The sequence below is a fragment of the Pistacia vera genome, unplaced genomic scaffold (assembly GCF_008641045.1).
Source record: "Pistacia vera cultivar Batoury unplaced genomic scaffold, PisVer_v2 Contig7, whole genome shotgun sequence".
Lineage (NCBI taxonomy): Eukaryota > Viridiplantae > Streptophyta > Magnoliopsida > Sapindales > Anacardiaceae > Pistacia > Pistacia vera.
Genome location: NW_022196556.1, coordinates 782,662 through 805,157, shown reverse-complemented (window position 1 = coordinate 805,157; position 22,496 = coordinate 782,662). Strand labels below are relative to the sequence as shown.

The 22,496-nt window shown below is 33.8% G+C and overlaps 2 protein-coding genes across 2 annotated transcripts; both read left to right on the top strand.

Moving 5' to 3' along the window:
• The first annotated feature begins 204 nt into the window (after window positions 1-204).
• On the top strand, window positions 205-3,339 carry LOC116114030 (galactan beta-1,4-galactosyltransferase GALS3-like). Its single transcript, XM_031400182.1, has 2 exons — window positions 205-1,631; window positions 2,613-3,339. Exons 1-2 carry the CDS (start codon window positions 388-390, stop codon window positions 2,956-2,958), a joined length of 1,590 nt encoding a protein of 529 aa, XP_031256042.1. The 5' UTR covers window positions 205-387; the 3' UTR covers window positions 2,959-3,339.
• A 12,142-nt stretch (window positions 3,340-15,481) lies between these two features.
• On the top strand, window positions 15,482-17,688 carry LOC116114052. Its single transcript, XM_031400207.1, has 5 exons — window positions 15,482-16,153; window positions 16,239-16,296; window positions 16,484-16,567; window positions 16,669-16,804; window positions 17,240-17,688. Exons 1-5 carry the CDS (start codon window positions 15,559-15,561, stop codon window positions 17,552-17,554), a joined length of 1,188 nt encoding a protein of 395 aa, XP_031256067.1. The 5' UTR covers window positions 15,482-15,558; the 3' UTR covers window positions 17,555-17,688.
• The last annotated feature ends 4,808 nt before the right edge of the window (window positions 17,689-22,496 follow it).

Sequence of the window (22,496 nt, the reverse complement as noted above, 5' to 3'; positions counted from 1 at the left end):
TGGTTTAATTCCAAAAACACCCCTAATTTTCTGAAAGTATAAAAGCTCCCCGAACAAATCGATTCAATTATCAAAAATCCCTTAAAAATGTCGAACATCGTGGTAGTTGAAAAACTGAACAATCTTTTAGGGGTGTGATTGTAACTTTTTTAATGAACTCTATATAAAAGAAGAGCCAAAGATAGAACACAAAAAAGAGAGCGAGAGAGAGAGAAGAAAGAGAAGAGAAATAATTTTTGTCATTTGTTTGATTAATAATATTCATTCGTTCTCTTCTCCTTCCTCCTAAAAGCTTGCTTTTTTCTCTTCTTCTTTAACCAAAGTCTGAAACCTTGTGTTCTTTGATAGGCTTCTTCTTCTTCCTCAAGAACACCAACAGCCTCAACAATGACGCCCAAAGAAAGAGATCAGAAAGATAACAAAGAGAAGAAGATGTTTGTGGGGGTGATATGGAACTGTGCAGCTGAAATGAAGCTTTTATTAGGCATGCTTTTGGTTCTTTGTAGCATTGCCACTCTTCTCCAATTCATCCCTTCTCGTTTCACCATTTCTTCCTCCGATTTGCGCCTCTGCATCTCGAAAATCAACACCAACGCCAATCCAAACGCCACCTCTCATCTTCAACAACAGCCCCTATTGGCCGCTCCTTCTCCCTCTCCTCCTCTTCCTCCTCCTCCTCCTCCTCCCCCTTCACCTCCCCCGCCGTCTCCGTCTCCCCCTCCTCCTCCCGCCCTTGAGCTCGACCAAATCATCGACAACTCCACCATCAAGAGAGCCTTCAACACCTATGGCGCTGCAGCTTATAATTTCATCACTATGGGAAGCTACCGTGGAGGGCTCAACACATTCGCCATTGTTGGCCTTTCTTCAAAGCCGAATCATGTTTTTGGAAAGCCCTCTTATGAATGTGAGTGGGTTCCTTTAAACAACTCACAGCCGAGCATCAAGGCCTCCGGTTATAGAATTCTCCCTGACTGGGGCTATGGCAGAGTTTACACAGTTGTTGTTGTGAATTGTACCTTTAAACAACCCATTAATGGTGACAACAGTGGAGGAAGTTTGGTGGTTCATGCCTCAAGAGCTTTTGGTGCTGATACAAAACACAGTGTGGTGGATCAAATTCAGGCAATTCAAGAGCCACCAGGGAGTGTTGATTTTAGTATCTACACAACTTATGCTCCAAAGTATGATTTTTTCTATTGTGGGTCGCCTTTGTATGGGAATTTGAGTCCACAGAGAACGAGAGAGTGGATAGCTTATCACGTGAGGCTCTTTGGGGAGAAATCCCACTTTGTGATTTATGATGCAGGTGGGGTTCATCCTGAGGTTTTGGAGGTGTTGAAGCCATGGATGGAGTTGGGGTATGTGACATTGCAGGACGTAAAGGAGCAAGAGAGATTTGATGGGTATTATCACAATCAATTCTTGGTGGTGAATGACTGTTTACATAGATATAAATTCATGGCTAAATGGATGTTCTTCTTTGATGTTGATGAGTACATTTATGTGCCCTCAAAAAGTTCCATCAAGGCCGTGCTTGATTCCCTCACTGGTTATGACCAGCTCACCATTGAACAAAATCATATGAGCAGTCAGTTATGTATGCAAGCTGATGCTGGAAGAACAGAGAGGTAATTTTAAATCTTAATGTTCTTACATGAATTTTCATTTTTTTTTTTTTTTTTTTTTGGGTGAATTTGTTTGATGCAAAACTATAGAGCTACCCTGTGTTTTTTGAGTAATTTTTTTAATTTTTTAATTTGGCATTGAATTGATCAAAGTAAAAAGGTAAAAATAGTAAAAGGTAAGAGAGGGTTCTGTGGTAGATATTCTTGAAACTGTCAAGGTGAATGATGAAGCATCAATGATGAATTTTCTATGAGTTCTGTGTAGGGTAGTCCTTTTAATGGCAATGAGCTGTCTGTTAGCCATTGAACTTTCTGTGCAAATTTCAACATCATATGGCATCTCTAGATTTATTTAATGTATCATGTGAATATTGTAATTTTGTGGTGGTTGAGTAAAATAGAACATATTAGAACTGATGTTGAACTTATATATACTCTATATATAAGATCTAGTGGTGCGTATGTGTTTGGAGTTATTCTTTGCGATCGGTATTTGATTCTTCCTTCGGGTCATTGCATTCAGACAAGTGGACGGGGGTGTGGGTCTGAACTTTGTTCTAAAGCGATTGTTTCTTATCTTTGATTAGGACTTGTTCATTTGTTATGTTTCTTAAAGGAAAATCCTTGAATGATTGATGTTCTCTTCTTGCATAAGATACCGTTAGAATCACATCGGTCTAAAGACATTAATGGTGTTAACGAAAAATCAGTATGTGTGATGAATGGAAGAAGAAAAATCGAAATCAAATTTGGTAGTCGTGGAGCTCCATTTTGTGTTGATCCTGATGTTAGATTAAGACTGATACTGACATGTATAATCCAGAAACAGAAAGAGATATTGTGACATAATGCTAGATTTTGATTTCAGATATATCAATTCCATATGCTCGATTTGGTTTATTTTTTACCATACATAAGTTGTTAGTAATCAGTAGATATGCACATATATGGATGTTTGTCGTTGACATTCTTGTTTATCTTCAGGAAATGGGGGTTTGAGAAGCTTGTATTCAGGGATGTGAAGAGAGGAATAAGGAGGGATCGGAAATACGCCATACAGCCTCGAAATGTATACGCCACCGGAGTTCACATGTCGCAGAACCTCCATGGAAGGACAAACCACAAGACCGATGGCAAGCTCAAATACTACCATTACCATGGCACAATTGCAAACAGGAAAGAACCCTGCACAACTCTTGTCAATGGGACAAAATACAACTTTGAAAACACACCTTACGTTTTGGATACCACATTGAGAACCGCAGCCTGGGCTGTGAAGAAATTTGAGCTCAAAATGATTGGCCTTAGGCTACAAAATACTCATCAATGATTTTGTATTTAACAACTTCCCCCTTCTTTTTTTTCTTGTTCAGATAAATTAAAATTCATTGGGAGTGTATCTTCTTTTGTATAATAGTTTTTTTTCTTTTAAAAAACAGAAGGTATAGAGATACATATTAAGAGAGACACATTAGAGTTTACATCATTCTTTTGACTTATATTCGTTCATTTTCGGAAACTACTACAATACTAGTTCGGTAATGTTATTAGATCAGTACATTACATAACCTTAGTTTATGAACGTATATTATAATTTATATTAATGCAAAGGTGGCCATTGTTATTGATCTGATAACGTTATCGAATGTATAAGCGAGCAGATTCCTTTATACTTTTTTTCATTATAATACATTTTGGCTCTTCTTCCTTTTTTAACCCCTTTCTCCTCCACCAGTAGGAGGTGGACAATGTGCTTGGTGGGTTAGATTTGCTTTATTGCTACCTCACTTTTATTGTTTTCTTTTGATTTGTATAACCTATGGGGACCTGTTTGGATGATGAGAAAGTGAAATGTTATATTATTTTGAGGAAAGCCACAACTGTATTCTTTTTATCTCTTTTGACAAAGTCAAAAAGGGCATGTGCCCAAGGGTCCCATAAAATATCTTATCAAGTAACTAACACGTATGAAAAAGTTGGAAAAGAATGAAAAATAAGAAAAGCAAGTGAAATTCATGCAACTCTAGATGATTCTTTTGGGGTATATTCAAATACCATTGTTTTGTAAAATCAAAACATTTTACCAATTTCGTTTCCGTTTTGTTGGGCCGACAGTAATGCACTCATTCATGCAAGCAGCCGGTCTCACTAATGACCATTTAATCTCTTGTCCAAGACACCTTCAATGCATAGCTTTGGAGTACTCTCATCAGCCAACTGCAGCCCCAGCTCTCCAGCCTCTAATTACAAGTTTTAGTGACGAGTTCAAAAAACTTATTTGGCAGCTTAATTACAATATAACCAAGCTAAACTTGTTAGAATATTCTCTAACTATATTATAATATATAGATATTGTTATATAGATAATGGAATTGTGAGTGTGTAATTAATAACGTCTTTCATTGAGTAATTTATTTCAATAATTCTTTGTGATGTGTTGAGATGAGATCATTTGCAATTGTTTGTATCCAATCAAATAGATATAGTCTACTTGAATTTATACCATTTAGATAGATGACTCTTGACTCATTTGAAAATTAATTTGAATTAATTCCAAGCCAGTCGGGAGGGATGCACTATAAGTCCTACTGTTTGAAGTTAGTAAAAGATAATTTGAATCCTAGTAAATGAGATGAATTGACAATATATAATGATCGTACTCTCTATATCATTTTCGGTGAAGTGGGTAAGAGATATTTACTTATTTCTAGATTTTCTTCATTCGATAGCAATGTGAATGTGACAGCAATGGGTTATAACAAAAGAGAGTGTAGTGTGTGTAAGGTAGGCAAGGGAGACAGAGAGCATGTGAAGTGGCAATGGCATGTGTATGGTGCAAAGCTTTCAATTTTTGGTGATCCCCACATACAACTCTCAATTATTGCTTCCTTTAAAGTGGCTGTGAAGGATGACAGTAGGTGATGCAAGTTTGATGGGCCAACCCTCCCATTTTGTTTCAGCATTTGTATTTAGATTTATAATTTCTGCTCTAAATCTAGCATCTTGCTTCTTTCCACACCATTGTTTCAGAATTATTTCATTCTCTGTATCATACTACTGTATATAGAAACAGACAACCGAACAAAGAGATTGTGTCACATCCCATATAATTAGGAGAGATGCCTGAAATTCAGTTTACAAGGCTTAGACGACCTTCCTCAGTAAGTAGATGTATTTTTAGCAAACCTCTACGGTTAGTTGGATTCATATATCACATAATCACTTTTCCCAGTATTCAATTTTTAAGGGAACAAAATTTGGATATCAAAATCCAATCCTATGAAATTGGAATATGCGATATACTTTCTTCTCCATGTGTACTCCACCTTCTTTACTACATTCCCTTAAATTTTTTGCTTTCTTTCTTACGTTTTGTGAAGCTTTAACTCCTGTAAAGTGGACAAGGAAGAGAATCCCAAGCTGTTGGCAGCTTGGCGGGATGGCATAGTGGACCTTCCCCATTATGCCATTTTTTATAAGCTTTGAGCTTTATTCCTTGCGCAGCTAGCTCTTTCTTATAAGATAGCTTTTTGCAGCCGTAATTCTCAATGAAATTTGTTATGCCTGGGAACTTAGGGCTGATGTGGCATCCAATTAAGTGTGCAAGGTCAGGCCTCGGGAAGAGCCTACTGACGCAGCTGCTTCGTGTGTCATGTGGCACCCACAGCTTGCTTCCATCAGAGTATGGATGCACGTCAGGCCAACGAGGAGTTGTGATGACCCCGCGTGTCCAACCCCTGCAGCAAATCACGTGAATTCCTAAATGAAGGATTTGCACGGATCATCCCACCAACTTGCAGATTCAATGGCGATTACTTAAGGCATCCCACTATAAAATGGGAGCTCCTCTCTCATTAAAGGGATTTAGGCATTTTAATCTTACAAAAAGAAAAGCTCTTTTCTCTCTCTCTAGAAAAGACAGCCTTCAATACCTTGTATTATCAGTGTAAATCAGTCGTCTAAAGTGACCTGACCCTTATCATTAACAAAAATATCAGCGGACGTAGGATTTGCTTCCTTAGCATCCGAACCACTTAAAACTCCTTTCTCACTGCATTTACTTTCATCTTTCCAAACCATTTACGTGTGTCTTTTGGGGGCCAACTCGACATTTCACACGTGTGTTTCGTTGGTGTCAAAATCAGCATCAACAAAATTTTTGAAGATTATGACCCAGAAAGCTCAATTCAATCTATACAACCCCAGAAACAAAAATGGACCAACCATTACAATAAATGGCGATGTTTAGTCATTTTATCCTATAAACATCTTCATTTTTTTTATCCGAACTTACATATTCAGACAGATTCAGCAACTAATGTTAAGGGGACAAGTAATTTAATGTAATTCGAGGATAGGGTGGTTTGTTTCAAATTTTTTCGCTACCTACCTAAAATACACATTTGTTTTCCTATTCTAAAAATACTACTCTATTTATTATTCAATTATTTTTAAACCCCTAGGTTTGTTAATCTAACTAAACACCTCCAAAAAGAGTTTAGAAATTAACAAAAATACCCCCACCCATCTACATTTGTCAGATTTCGGCCATCACCACCAAGGTGGCTAGAATCTAGTATAATAGCACAGTACCGACTGGATCATGCCGGTAGTACTCCAATCTAGCATTTTTCGATCAATCTACCGTGGATCTGGCTGAAAAATGCCAGATCTACACCAAAAATCTGGCCGTCAACGACTGCCAAGATATGGTGATCTTTGACCATCAACAATGGTAATATCTTGACTATCATTGACCACAAAGTGGTCAGATCCATGGTGGATCTGGTTGAAAAATGTCATATCGGCTCGCGACTGGCCGATCCACCAGTCGTGCGCCGATATGGCTACTCTAGCCACCCTCCGGGGGGGGTGGTGTCGGCTACCGGTATTCAATAGGTTGGTAAGGGTGTTTTTGTTAATTTTTAATGTTTTATTACAAGGTATTTAGTAAATTACAAACCTAGAGGGTGTTTTGTTAATTTTTAAATCCTACCTCGTAATAACCATCTAACTTTACTTTTTTTCAAAATACTATCCTAAAAAGTATCAAAATAATGAACCAAACGCACCTTAAGTAAATGGCTGTGTAATTAATTTATATACATATAAAATAAAGTGAGTAAGATCAAGTCCAAACATTAACATGTACAACATGGTCAAAGCAGAAAGCTAAGAAAAATTAAGTATTTTTTGCGGGGTCACCGGCCCCCATTCCCCCTGCTTACATTCTCAAGGCAGGAAATGCTCCACGGCACACAATTTGTCAGGCCTTGTTTTGAGGAGGTGCAAGCACTGGGCCCAAAATTTTGGCTCATGGACTACATCTTTTTAGGCTTGTAATTACATCTGGGCATCATTATGGGTTGGCTTAAGCAAAGCATTGGACCCAAAGTGTTGGTCTTGTTAATGAAGTTCAGGCACAATTATGGCTTGGGCCCAAAAGTGTTGGCCTAAACCTTTTCTGACACTCAATATCGTATTCTTCAAACGTGTTCTAGGAGTCGTTCATAGGAGCATAAGACCTTATGGCATCCTGATAGCCCTTCTCCTAAGATGAGGTTAAGGTGATTTGGATGAGTCATTCACATTACAAAAATGATCTTATTTCATCCATCTATAACCCATCTCAACATCTTCCAATATGATATTTTTTATGTTTTCGACGTTCAAAATCACTTCTAATCTTATATTTAAAATAAGTAGAGATAAATTTGAATCTCATCGATTGATATGACTAAGACTAAGTAATGATTATAACTCTTAAAACCTCATTAAAGAAAATGGATAAAGATACAAGAAGTTTCCGGTGATTTGAATGAGTTATTTACAGATACAAGACCACCTATTACAACTTTATATTTTTATTCATTTTCATCCTTTGGTCAAACGAATTATACCTAGCATTATTAGATAAATAAATAAAACAATAATTTAGAACAAGACATGATTGTATCTAGATTAATTCTGTCGGTGACCCCATGTGGAATTGACTAATTCTGAATAAGAATAATATTCCAGCAGCCAAGCAGGTTTGAATTCAGACACCGCAACTTCCTAAAGCAGGATGAAATGTATTTAATAATCTTGTGAACTGATCGTGACCATTGGCTTAAGATTTATCTGCCCATGTGATGCAACACTTTCTGGTGTCTAAAAGTACAACTACTCCTAGTCATTCTTCTTGATTGCTGCTAATCACATTGTGATCCCATACTTTTCATTAATTGCATTCTCCACCCAGAGAGACCATAGTCAACTAAGAAATTTAAAGTGGAATGAACATATCACATCATCCAAACGTCTATATAAACTTTCGATACATATCCTTCATTATAGAACGTGCCGATGAAGAGCAATATGAACAGCACAATTGTGCAGGTAGCTTGTGTTTAATTTCTTATACTGAACATATCATATTCCATCGGATTAAATTATTCCCACTAAACCATATTAAATCATGTTGACTAACAGGGGTCCAATTTTGCTCGCATAGCTGACCCAAGTCACATGAAACTTACTTTCATTTTATTAATATTTTTTAATTAATCATTATGAATATTATTGTAGTAACGTGTAGATGATATGATACATTTTTTCGACCTAAATTTTTTATATGCAACGTTACTGGTAGATCTCTAAAACTAGATCCCTACATCTATAAATAAATCAAGGTTTTCTCCACTACTATGTATGAAATTAATTATTCTTACTATATATAGTATAAATAATAAAAATAAATAATAAAACAACTCATAGATACCAATTTTATATCTGGAGACCATTAAGTTAATTTTTAAATATTATTTTTAAAACTAAAAATAATTCAATCTTGCCATCTTGAAGTCAAATAGAGCTTGCTGGGGAAGGGTTTCTCTAATCATGTTGCTCCCACCAACTTCGGAAATTTCGTATTATTTAATATTTAGTATATGGTGTTGATTTGTTATCACGTTCCAATTATTTATTATTTGCTATATAATATTTAAATGGAAAAAATATTTTATTATTCTCATATTATAATTACAATATTTACTTTATATTTTTTATGAATAGGGTTTGTTCTAAGAAAGTCGAGGCTTTTTTATTATTTCTTGAAACTGGAATTCTTATAGGTTGGTAAAACCTCAAAGCACCGCTCTATATAATATTATTTTAAATTTTAGTTAAATATTAATATGAAGATAAAACAGAGAAAATTGTGAAGTCTATTGATTATGAATATAACTATTTATTTAGGTTTTTTTTCTTTAAATTGAGATATTTTTCATTATTTTTTGAAGTTGATAGTTACCTGGATTGTTAACCTCGAATCTGTGTTTATATTATATTATTTTGAAATTTAATGGAAGGTTGATGTGAAAATTGAAATAATAATATTAATAAAAGTCCTTGATTATAATAAATATTCTTAATTTTTTTTCTAAAGATTATTAAATAGAGTAACAATAACATTAATGGAAATATATCAATTACAAAGTCGAGACATGTTTTCTATTTCTCGAAGCTCGATATCCTCCCCGCATGTTAAAATCTGAATAATGGTTTTTTTAATTATATATATTCGAAAATGTTAGTGAAATGTCACGTAGTAATGAAGGTCAAATTAATTAATAATTATTAATATGTGTGTCTTCTTATTTTTATTTTATAACTATTATTTAAATAAAGAACAATTATAATATGTGATATTATTTTTTTTTACCATGATCCTTGATTAGTGCATTTTGGAACAAGTTATAAGTTATAAGTGTTAATATCTTAACAATAGAACAGAAATTAATTTATAACGTGTTACATGTCACTTCTGCACAATTAGAGAACATCAAGAACCTTCTTTTATAAATCAAAATAATGTATACTCTCGTAAAAATTATAATTTGAAGAATTATGAAATTACATTGTTAGAGTAGATGTTCTAGCGCTATGGAACTATTGTAATTGACTTTGTATTAGATAATTTCTATTAATAAAGACATTATTTATATATTACATAAATAGTATTCTTTTGTATGTATAATTATGTTCTTACAATGGTAGAACGGTGATGAGAGAATCAAGCGTTATAAGTCTTGATTGGGAGATCTCTATGAGCATATATGGTGACCATTCTATAAACGTCTGTAACCTCGTATTTTCCTAACCTAGACACATATAATAGGTAACTATTAAAGTATTGAACGACCATATCGAAAGATAATGACACATTTTGCATGTCAAGATTTGTGACACCTGATACAACACATGGGTGCTTGTTGACTGAAAGTTCACTAGACTAACCACCAAAGAATTCCATGCAGATGGTAACCCAATGTCTATAGAACACACTCCTCTTACGAATAATGGTATATGTGATTCTAAGACTGAGATCACTAGACTATCGTATGTATGTAGTGGTGTATTTGACTCTAACCTAACGTAATGCTTTTTAGGATTATCAGTACGGTCATGATTGCTACATCGTGAAATATATCATGGTTATGGTAGATCAATAAAAGATTTATCACTCCTGGTCACAGGAGTAGTTATCTCACCGCGCAATTTGGTTTTATGGCAACAACTATATCCATGGTTATAGTGTAATTGAGTTGTTGCTCAAATTGTTTAATCGCGATCATTAGTTTGATACCAACAACCAAATATATCAAGGGTGTGATATGAGAATGACACTATTTATGTACCTCAGCCTTGATGAGATAACGAATGATAAAGGGATTAGATTGCACGATAACTATATTATTGACACATACCAGTTCTTCGTTGATCTCTAGTTATTGGGTAGCCATGACGCCTTGCTAAAGGTCAATCTTGGTCTGTGTGTAGTAAGACGATTAATTACGGTTAATCGCGATACTACTCACTTCTAACATGTATGGAGTTTACAGGTCACACACCATAAGAAACTGGAACACTTTTTGGATCAAGAAGGTGATTTAAGAAGAAGGGTATTCTGGTCTTTTTACAAAGAAATGAAATTTGATAATTTTGTATAGAAAGTCGCCTATGTCTATTTCTTAGTAAATAGAATAAATAAAAAATACATATTAATATTAAATATATTTATTATATTAATATAATTGAATAAATTAACATTACCTAATTAATATCAAATATATTTATTATATTAATATTAACTGAAGTATAATAATTCTTTCCTTAGGGTAAAACTTATTCCATTTGTAATAGAATTGAGATCTAATAACTATTTCCTAAATTGTTTTAGGATAATATCTATTCTAAATAGGAATGGAATATAATCATTTTTAGGAATACAATAGCATCGTATTCCAAATTAGAATAGGGTTTAAGTGTCACTATATTGAACTTGAATTAGATTTTAGTGAGAATATCTTACACACAAGCAGCATTTTCTAAATCTGCCATTCACTAAATCAAACTAGCATTTGATTGGTCTTGATCAAGTTCGAACTCCTTCGTCTGGATATCATTTGTGCAACTTTTCTCTTGAAATGGATGTGAAGAATTTCAATTTGGTAGAGCCTCCAAATGTGACATAATAATCTAATCCTTGTATGGATTTTTTACTAATTTAACATGTAAACAAATATTATTACTGATGATTCATGGTAGAAGGAATTATTTAATTTCAAAATTTGTTTTTCTAGACAACAAAACCTATACGAAATACTATTTAGTTATTGAATTTCATTTTTTACATGTGGAGTTCTCCGTCACGAATTCATCATAAGAACCAAGGGTAAGAAAAATAGGGTGGCACTACATCGACTTACAACATTATAAACATAATTAATCTTCCTATAAGTGTGAGTAACTATGAGAAGACATTACTTCCGACAACACAAGCGGAGATGGAGGTAGACAAGTAAATTATGTTCAAATAGACCAAAATAATGAAATTTTTTACTCTATCTTGTTGTAGATCCGTCACCTTAGAGATAAAGGAGAATATAATAGTATATAAAAAAATAACCATATCCAAATGAGATTTAACTTTGTTAATTCTATACTTTTAAGAGGTTAACACTTTCTACTAGGTAACGTACTCCCAATAGCGAAATCCCAATAACAAAACTCCATAAAGGAGGGTGTAACAGTATTCAAAAAGAGGTATACCGGAACACCTAATATGATTATTTTAAATTGGTATTAAATTGCCCAAATTAAGGGAGCCCATGGCCCATCTCCGATTTTTCACATTCAAAAATTTAATTCCACCAAGGTGGGTGGCTATCACTAGAAGTGTTCAAAAGCGGTTAACCGAACCAATTAAACGTTTTTCTAAATCGAATTAGATTTTTGGTTTCGAAAAATTTCTGAACCGAACCATCCATTTTAAGGAAAACTATTTTCGGTTAACCGGTTTTAACCGTTTTCCCTTTTTTTTTTTATAAAACTTTTTTTTTAATTTTGTCCTAAATTAAATTGTAAATATAGACAATACATTGGGAACTAGAAAAAAAATTTGGATTGGGATTTAGATTGAGTGAATTAGGGATTTATTTTAGTTTAGGTTATTATTTATTTATTTTATATTATATATTTGAAAAATCGGTTCAAAAAAAATGGTTTTTCTTTACCGTTTCTAATTTTCTCGAATCGTAACCGAACCGAAAATTCGTTTTTTGAATTTTTTGAACCGTAATCGAACCGTTTTTTTCGGTTAACCGTTTTTCAATTCGGTTAGCGGTTCATTTTTGCTTTTTTTTTAACACCCCTAATTACGACAAGTGGCATTTCTTAGGTACACGTGGCAAAACTCCACGTGGTAAGTGAATTATGAATTAAGATTTTTCTACTTTTTATGAATAATAATGGTCCCACACTCGCCGTTCTTGTAAAGGCAGACAGCCCAGAGGAACATGACAGGTCATGCTCCAACAGAAAATCCTCCACTGTCACCTTTTCCTAACTTCAATTTAACTTTTGCACCGCTGCCCCTCCTTTACTTTTCAACAAACCATCCAAGTTTTTTATATTTCTTATTTTTCACTCTTCTCATAAGAGATTTTATTTTTATCCTATTATGAAAAAAAAAAAAAAAAAAAAAGACACATCATTGAACCTATATACACTCGTCCAATAAAAAAAGTTTTATTTAATTTTACCGGTTTTAGTTTCAAAATCTATTAATTTTTTTTTTTGTTAAATGTTTCTACTCTTAACTAAGAGAAAATACTGCATCACTTACATTTCTCTGTTAGCTTTGTTACACATATAACTTCTCTACACTAAAGCAGATGCGAATACATTTGTTATAGAAGATCCTTTTATGTTTTAGTTGTTTTATGTGTTTTTTTTATCAAATGATGTATGTTACATACAAGTTCTTTTATTTATTACTTATATTAGTTTTGATGAATATTTTTGAAGTGATTTATTTTGAATTTACACGTAACATTATAACATAAAATTTCTAATTTATATCTCAATTTATGATTAGTAATTTATATTGAGATTAATTTAAAAATTTGAATGAAATTCATAAACAACCTTCACTATCAAATGCTTAAAGTTGTTAATTAATATAATAAATAAATATTTTTAACTCCCAATTTTTGCTTAAAACCAAGAATTTATTTCCATAATTTAATCAAACTTAAGTTACAATTGTCATTTTGCAAGAATTTACCTTTTTTTTTTACCTTGATCTTTTATTAATCACCAACCCTATTAGTAAATATTTCAAAATAATGACAGCAAAAACTTACCCATATTTACCATATATTAAAATTATAAAAATATCAAAATCTCGACTCTCGAGGGATCTTATTAAGGCAAGTATTAAATTTAGAAGGTGTAGGGAGTAATAAGAAATATAAAACAACAAGGGGCCTATAAGAAAAAAACTAGGAGGCCCGGAGACAACAACCATGGCTTGCTCTGTCAAGATTTAGAGCCCCACATTTTGACACGGCTTTTAAGCTGTAAATTTTATTAATTAATTATTAGTAAGTAACAACTCCTTAATTTGACAATATATTTCATTAGAAAAATTACTTTTGATTATTCTTAGTCATGTTTAAACTAAAACAAAACAACTACTATACAGCCACTCAAAAATCATTTTAATAACTTCCAAAACATGGTTTAATTCCAAAACCACCCCTAATTTTCTGAAAGTATAAAAGCTCCCGAACAAATCGATTAATTATCAAAAATCCCTTAAAAATGTCGAACATCGTGGTAGTTGAAAAACTGAACAATCTTTTAGGGTGTGATTGATACTTTTTTAATGAACTCTATATAAAAGTAGAGCCAAAGATAGAACACAAAAAAGAGGCGAGAGAGAGAAGACAGAGAAGAGAAATAATTTTTGCATTTGTTTGATTAATAATATTCATTCGTTCTCTTCTCCTTCCTCCTAAAAGCTTGCTTTTTTCTCTTCTTCTTTAACCAAAGTCTGAAACCTTGTGTTCTTTGATAGGCTTCTTCTTCTTCCTCAAGAACACCAACAGCCTCAACAATGACGCCCAAAGAAAGAGATCAGAAAGATAACAAGAGAAGAAGATGTTTGTGGGGTGATATGGAACTGTGCAGCTGAAATGAAGCTTTTATTAGGCATGCTTTTGGTTCTTTGTAGCATTGCCACTCTTCTCCAATTCTCCCTTCTCGTTTCACACATTCTTCCTCCGATTTGCGCCTCTGCATCTCGAAAATCAACACCAACGCCAATCCAAACGCCACCTCTCATCTTCAACACAGCCCCTATTGGCCGCTCCTTCTCCTCTCCTCCTCTCCTCCTCCTCCTCCTCCCCCTCACCCCCCCGCCGTCTCCGTCTCCCCCTCCTCCTCCCGCCCTTGAGCTCGACCAAATCATCGACAACTCCACCATCAAGAGAGCCTCAACACCTATGGCGCTGCAGCTTATAATTTCATCACTATGGGAACTACACCGTGAGGGCTCAACACATTCGCCATTGTTGGCCTTTCTTCAAAGCCGAATCATGTTTTTGGAAAGCCCTCTTATGAATGTGAGTGGGTTCCTTTAAAACCTCACAGCCGAGCATCAAGGCCTCCGGTTATAGAATTCTCCCTGACTGGGGCATGGCAGAGTTTACACAGTTGTTGTTGTGAATTGTACCTTTAAACAACCCATCAATGTGACAACAGTGAGGAAGTTTGGTGGTTCATGCCTCAAGACTTTTGGTGCTGATACAAACACAGTGTGGTGGATCAATTCATCAGCAATTCAAGAGCTACCAGGAGTGTTGATTTTAGTATCTACACAACTTATGCTCCAAAGTATGATTTTTTCTATTGTGGGTCGCCTTTGTATGGGAAGTTAGCCCTAAAGCATTTAACCAGTTTTGTTGACTAGATAGCAACTAAACTTAAACTAATTAAAATATCAACTTCAAGATCATGTGAGTTGCAATTGATGTATCATATTAAAATAATTAGAGTCTTGAAATTGTCAGCCAGCTCTTAAGAGGGACAATGATTAGTCTCTCTCACCCACTGACCTCTCTTATCTTCCCAACTCCAGCTTCGGGACTTATGAGCAGTAAAGGCACAAAATGAGGGTCCATTTGAGGGCTGGCAATGGCACCATAACCATCCCCACACTTTGCCCTCCTTGTCGCTCACACAATATATGATTGGTGCCAACTACCCAGAGTTCAAAATTTTCAAAATTTCGGCTCCACATCTGAGAAATATTTTAAATATACTCCAAGAATTTATATTATTAAAATAGTGCCATTTTCAACACATTGGGCTTGTATTAGCAAAAAAGTAATGCCCCTCAGAAGAAGAAGATGTGTATGGCAGATTCCCACCTCCCCATGTTACAACTTTCCAAAATCTACCCCACATTTCTAGTTTATAAACACAACTTCTTCTCCAAACCCTCCTTAACTCCTTCACTATTGTTTCTCTATCTTTCAACCAAAATCATTCATTCTTTCATTCTCTAACACAAAGCTCCCTAGCTACATCACTTGAAAAAATGCGTTCCTCTAACTCTAAGCCTCAAAGGGCCACTCCAAAAATTGCTCCAATCAATGGTCGCCCTGTCCTTCAACCAAAATCTAACCAAGTTCCAAGCTTGGAAAGGCGCAATTCACTTAAGAAAATTACTTCACCAAAATCTCCTACTCTACCACCATTACCATTGCCAACTACTGCAGCTAATAATAATGTTAAAACTACCAAGTCTTCAATGTCTCCTCCCATCTCTCCAAAGTTAAAATCTCCAAGACCACCAGCAGTGAAAAGAGGAAATGAAGCTAATGAGCTGAACTCTAGTGCTGAGAAGGTGATGATACCGCGTTGCGCGACAAAGTTGGTGAATTCGGTAAAGAAAACGAAGAGTAGTACTAATGGTGTTGGAGTTGCACTTCCATCTTATGACTCTTCTTTGATAGTTGAGGCTCCAGGAAGCATAGCAGCAGCAAGAAGGAAGCAAGTTGCCATTATGCAAGAACAAAGAAAGATGAAAACTGCTCATTATGGAAGAACTAAATCTTCCAAGAGTTATTTTGTTGCCACTGCCAGTATTGGTAGAGAGGAAAAAAGATGTAGCTTTATTACTCCTAATTCAGGTATTTAGTTAAACATAAGCTGAAAAATGTTTAATTCTCATGCTTAATTTTCATGCAAATTTACAATGAAATTGTTTGTGTGCAGATCCTATCTATGTTGCTTATCATGATGAAGAATGGGGAGTTCCTGTCCATTATGACAAGTAATTAAATTCTCGAACTCTTCTTAAAAAATAAGAAAAGTCTCAGATTTTCTCGACTAAGTATACGCATTTCCGGTGAAAATGATTATATTTAAAATTTAAACAGACTATATATTTGATTGGATTAGTCTGTTACAGACTTCAGTGTAATGATATAAAAATTACTAAAAGAACTCATTTTTTGCAGGTTGTTGTTTGAATTGCTAATCTTGACTGGTGCACAAGTTGGATCAGATTGGACTTCTGTCTTGAAGAAAAGACAAATATTCAGGTGAATAATCAAGCTGGTGTTGTTTTAGCTTCATGCCTTTGAAGAAGCAATAAAAGTGTAATTTAACTGGTTCTTATTGCTTGTCATTTATTATTTTGCAGAGAGGCATTTTCAGGATTTGATGCAGAAGTTGTTGCCAAATTCAATGAAAAAAAGATAACATCAATAAGAGCTGAGTATGGCATAGATATAAGCCAAGTTAGAGGTGTTGTTGACAACTCTATCAGAATTCTTGCGGTAATGAAACATCCTTAATATTTTAATTCTCTTTTTCAATTAGCTTAATTAATCAATTCCTTAATGCTACACAGCTGCTAAACCCAATAATATTACCCCACTTAAGAACTTCTAATTTTGTTTTAATATACAAGCTGTAAAGTGATCTTATCTTTTTGCAGCTTTAAAAAAAATAACTTAAGCTTAGCTTTTTGGACCCAAATGAACTCTAGTTGGGTTTCTTATCATTAAAGGCCAGTTAGGATTAATGATAACGATGATTATCGTTATCATTAAACAGTATTTATATGAAACTGTCTTATCATTTCATCTACAGTCTTATACGTGAGATGATATCATTTTACTGATGCAATGAGACAATTTACTTTAACAGTCTTACGTATGAGATGATGAGATTGTTCACTTTATTAATAATTTTTACTTTATTTTGCACAGGTGAAGAAAGAGTTTGGATCATTTGACAAGTACTTGTGGGGATTTGTGAATTTCAAGCCAATCAATACCCAGTATAGATTATGCAACAAGATTCCCGTGAAGACCTCAAAATCAGAAAACATGAGCAAAGATATGGTAAAGAGAGGTTTCAGGTTTGTTGGGCCGACAGTAATGCACTCATTCATGCAAGCAGCCGGTCTCACTAATGACCATTTAATCTCTTGTCCAAGACACCTTCAATGCATAGCTTTGGAGTACTCTCATCAGCCAACTGCAGCCCCAGCTCTCCAGCCTCTCTTAATTACAAAGTTTTAGTGACGAGTTCAAAAAACTTATTTTGGCAGCTTAATTACAATATAACCAAGCTAAACTTGTTAGAATATTCTCTAACTATATATATATATATATAGATATTGTTATATAGATAATGGAATTGTGAGTGTGTAATTAATAACGTCTTTCATTGAGTAATTTATTTCAATAATTCTTTTAGTGATGTGTTGAGATGAGATCATTTGAAATTGTTTGTATCCAATCAAATAGATATCGTCTACTTAAATTTATACTCATTTAGATAGATGACTCCTGACTCATTTGAAAAGATAATTTGAATTAATATCCAAGCCAAGTCGAGATGGATGCACTATAAATCCTACTGTTTGAAGTTAGTAAAAGATAATTTAAATCCTAGTAAATGAGATGAATATGACAATATATAATGATCGTAACTCTCTATATCATTTTCGGTGAAGTGGGTAAGAGATATTATACTTATTTCTAGATTTCTTCATTCGATAACAATGTGAGATGTGACAGCAATGGGTTATAACAAAAGAGAGTATAGTGTGTATAAGGTGGGCAAAGGGAGACAGAGAGCATGTGAAGTGGGCAATGGCATGTGTATGGTGTCAAAGCTTTCAATTTTTGGTGATCCCCACATACAACTCTCAATTATTTGCTTCCTTTAAAGTGGCTCTGAAGGATGACAGTAGGTGATGCAAGTTTGATGGACCAACCCTCCCATTTTGTTTCAGCATTAGTATTTAGATTTAATAATTTCTGCTCTGAAATCTAGGCATCTTGCTTCTTTCCACACCATTGTTTCAGAATTAATTTCATTCTCTTGTATCATACTACTGTATATAGAAACAGACAACCGAACAAAGAGATTGTGTCACATCCCATATAATTAGGAGAGATGCCTGAAATTCAGTTTACAAGGCTTAGACGACCTTCCTCAGTAAGTAGATGTATTTTTGAGCAAACCTCTACGGGTTAGTTGGATTCATATATCACATAATCACTTTTCCCAGTATTCAATTTTTAAGGGAACAAAATTTGGATATCAAAATCCAATACTATGAAATTGGAATATGCGATATACTTTCTTCTCCATGTGAACTCCACCTTCTTTACTACATTCCCTTAAATTTTTTGCTTTCTTTCTTACAGTTTTGTGAAGCTTTAACTCCTGTAAAGTGGACATGGAAGAGAATCCTAAGCTGTTGGCAGCTTGGCGGGATGGCATAGTTGACCTTCCCCATATATGCCATTTTTTATAAGCTTTGAGCTTTATTCCTTGCGCAGCTAGCTCTTTCTTATAAGATAGCTTTTTGCAGCCGTAATTCTCAATGGAATTTTTGAAGATTATGACCCAGAAAGCTCAATTCAATCTGTACAACCCCAGAAACAAAAATGGACCAACCATTACAATAAATGGCGATGTTTAGTCATTTTATCCTATAAACATCTTCATTTTTTTTATATCCGAACTTACATATTCAGAGACAGATTCAGCAACTAATGTTAAGGGGACAAGTAATTTAATGTAATTCGAGGATTAGGGTGGTTTGTTTCAAATTTTTTTCACTATTCTACCGAAAATACACATTTGTTTTCCTATTCTAAAAATACTATTCTATTTTATTCAATTATTTTTAAACCCCATAGGTTTGTTAATCTAACTGAACACCTCCAAAAAGAGTTTAAAAATTAACAAAAATACCCCCACCCACCTACATTTGTCAGATTTCGGCCACCACCATCGGAAGGTGGCCAGAATATAGTATAATGGTACACTGCCAGCTGAATCTAGCCGGTAGTACTCCGATCTAGCCTTTTTCGACCAAATCCACCGTGGATCTGGCCGAAAAATGTCAGATCTACGACCAAAGATCTAGTCGTCAACGACTGCCAAGATATGACGTTCTTTGACCATCAACAACGGTCATACCTTTAGCTATCATTGACCACCAAAAGTGGTCAGATCCATGGTGGATCTGGTTAAAAAATGTCATATCGGCTCGCGACTGGCCAGATCCAGCCAGTCGTGCGCCGATATGGCTACTCTAGCCACCCTCCGGGGGTGGTGGTCGGCTACCGGTATTCAATAGGTTGGTAAGGGTGTTTTTATTAATTTTTAATGTTTTATTACAAGGGTGTTTAGTAAATTAACAAACCTAGAGGGTGTATTTGTTAATTTTTAAATCTTACCTCATAATAACCACCTAATTTTACTTTTTTTTCAAAATACTATCCTAAAAAGTATCAAAATAATAAACCAAACGCACCTTAAGTAAATGGCTGTGTAATTAATTTAATATACATATAAAATAAAGTGAGTAAGATCAAGTCCAGAAACATTAACATGTACAACATGGTCAAAACAGAAAGCTAAGAAAAATTAAGTATTTTTTAGCGGGGTCACCGGCCCCCATTCGCCCCTGCTTACATTCTTCAAGGCAGGAAATGCTCCACGGCACACAATTTGTCAGGCCTTGTTTTGAGGAGGTGCAAGCACTGGGCCCAAAAGTTTTGGCTCATGGACTACATCTTTTTAGGCTTGTAATATACAGTCTGGGCATCATTATGGGTTGGGCTTAAGCAAAGCATTGGACCCAAAAGTGTTGGTCTTGTTAATGAAGTTCAGGCACAATTATGGCTTGGGCCCAAAAGTGTTGGCCTAAACCTTTTCTGACACTCAATATCGTATTCTTCAAACGTGTTCTAGGAGTCGTTCATAGGAGCATAATGACCTTATGGCATCCTGATAGCCCCTCTCCTAAGATGAGGTTAAGGTGATTTGGATGAGTCATTCACATTAACAAAAATGATCTTATTTCATCCCATCTATAACCCATCTCAACATCTTCCAATATGATATTTTTTATGTTTTCGACGTTCAAAATCACTTCTAAGTCTTATTATTTAAAATAAGTAAGAGATAAATTTGAATCTCATCGATTGATATGACTAAGACTAAGTAATGATTATAACTCTTAAAACCTCATTAAAGAAAATGGATAAAAGATACAAGAAGTTTCCGGTGATTTGAATGAGTTATTTACAGATACAAGACCACCTATTACAACTTTATATAATTTTATTCATTTTCATCCTTTGGTCAAAATGAATTATACCTAGCATTATTAAGATAAATAAATAAATAAACAATAATTTAGAACAAGACATGATTGGTATCTAGATTAATTCTGTCGGTGACCCCATGTGGAATTGACTAATTCTGAATAAGAATAATATTCCAGCAGCCAAGCAGGTTTGAATTCAGACACACGCAACTTCCTAAAGCAGGATGAAATGTATTTAATAATCTTGTGAACTGATCGTGACCATTGGCTTAAGATTTATCTGCCCATGTGATGACAACACGTTTTCTGGTGTCTAAAAGTACAACTACTCCTAGTCATTCTTCTTGATTGCTGCTAATCACATTGTGATCCCATACTTTTCATTAATTGCATTCTCCACCCAGAGAGACCATAGTCAACTAAGAAATTTAAAGTGGAATGAACATATCACATCATCCAAACGTCTATATAAACTTTCGATACATATTCCTTCAATTATAGAACGTGCCGATGAAGAAGCAAATATGAACAGCACAATTGTGCAGGTAGCTTGTGTTTAATTTCTTATACTGAACATATCATATTCCATCGGATTAAATTATTCCCACTAAACCATATTAAAATCATGTTGGACTAACAGGGGTCCAATTTTGCTCGCATAGGCATGACCCAAGTCACATGAAACTATACTTTCATTTTATTAATATTTTTTAATTAATCAATTATGAATATTATTGTAGTAACGTGTAGATGATATGATACATTTTTTCGACCTAAATTTTTTATATGCAACGTTACTGGTAGATCTCTAAAACTAGATCCCTACATCTATAAATAAATCAAGGTTTTCTCCACTACTATGTATGAAATTAATTATTTCTTACTATATATAGTATAAATAAATACATAAATAAATAAATAAAAACAACTCATAGATACCAATTTTATATCTGGAGACCATTAAGTTAATTTTTAAATATTATTTTTAAAACTAAAAATAATTCAATCTTGCCAATCTTGAAGTCAAATAGAGCTTGCTGGGGAAGGGTTCTTCTAATCATGTTGCTCCCACCAACTTCGGAAATTTCGTATTATTTAGAATATTTAGTATATAGTGTTGATTTGTTATCACGTTCCAATTATTTATTTTGCTATATAATATTTAAATGGAAAAAATATTTTATTATTCTCATATTATAAATATAATATTATTACTTTATATTTTTTATGAATAGCGTTTGTTCTAAGAAAGTCGAGGCATTTTTTATTATTTCTTGAAACTCGAATTCTTATAGGTTGGTAAAACCTCAAAGCACCGCTCTATATAATATTATTTTAAAAATTTTAGTTAAATATTAATATGAAGATTAAAAACAGAGAAAATTAGTGAAAGTCTATTGATTATGAATATAACATATTTAATTTAGGTTTTTTTTCTTTAAATTGAGATATTTTTCATTATTTTTTGAAGTTGGATAGTTACCTAGATTGTTAAAACCTCGAATCATGGTTTTATATTATATTATTTTGAAATTTAATGGAAGGTTGATGTGAAAATTGAAATAATAATATTAATAAAAGTCCATTGATTATAAATAAATATTCTTAATTTTTTTTCTAAAGATTATTAAAATTAGAGTAACAATAACATTAATGGAAATATATCAATTAAAAAGTCGAGACATGTTTTACTATTTCTTGAAGCTCGATATCCTCCCCGCATGTTAAAATCTAGAATAATGGTTTTTATTTAATTATTATATTATTCGAAAATGTATAGTGAAATGTCACGTAGTAATGAAGGTCAAATTAATTAATAAATTATTAATTAATTGTGTGTCTTCTTATTTTTATTTTATAACTATTATTTAAATAAAGAACAATTATAA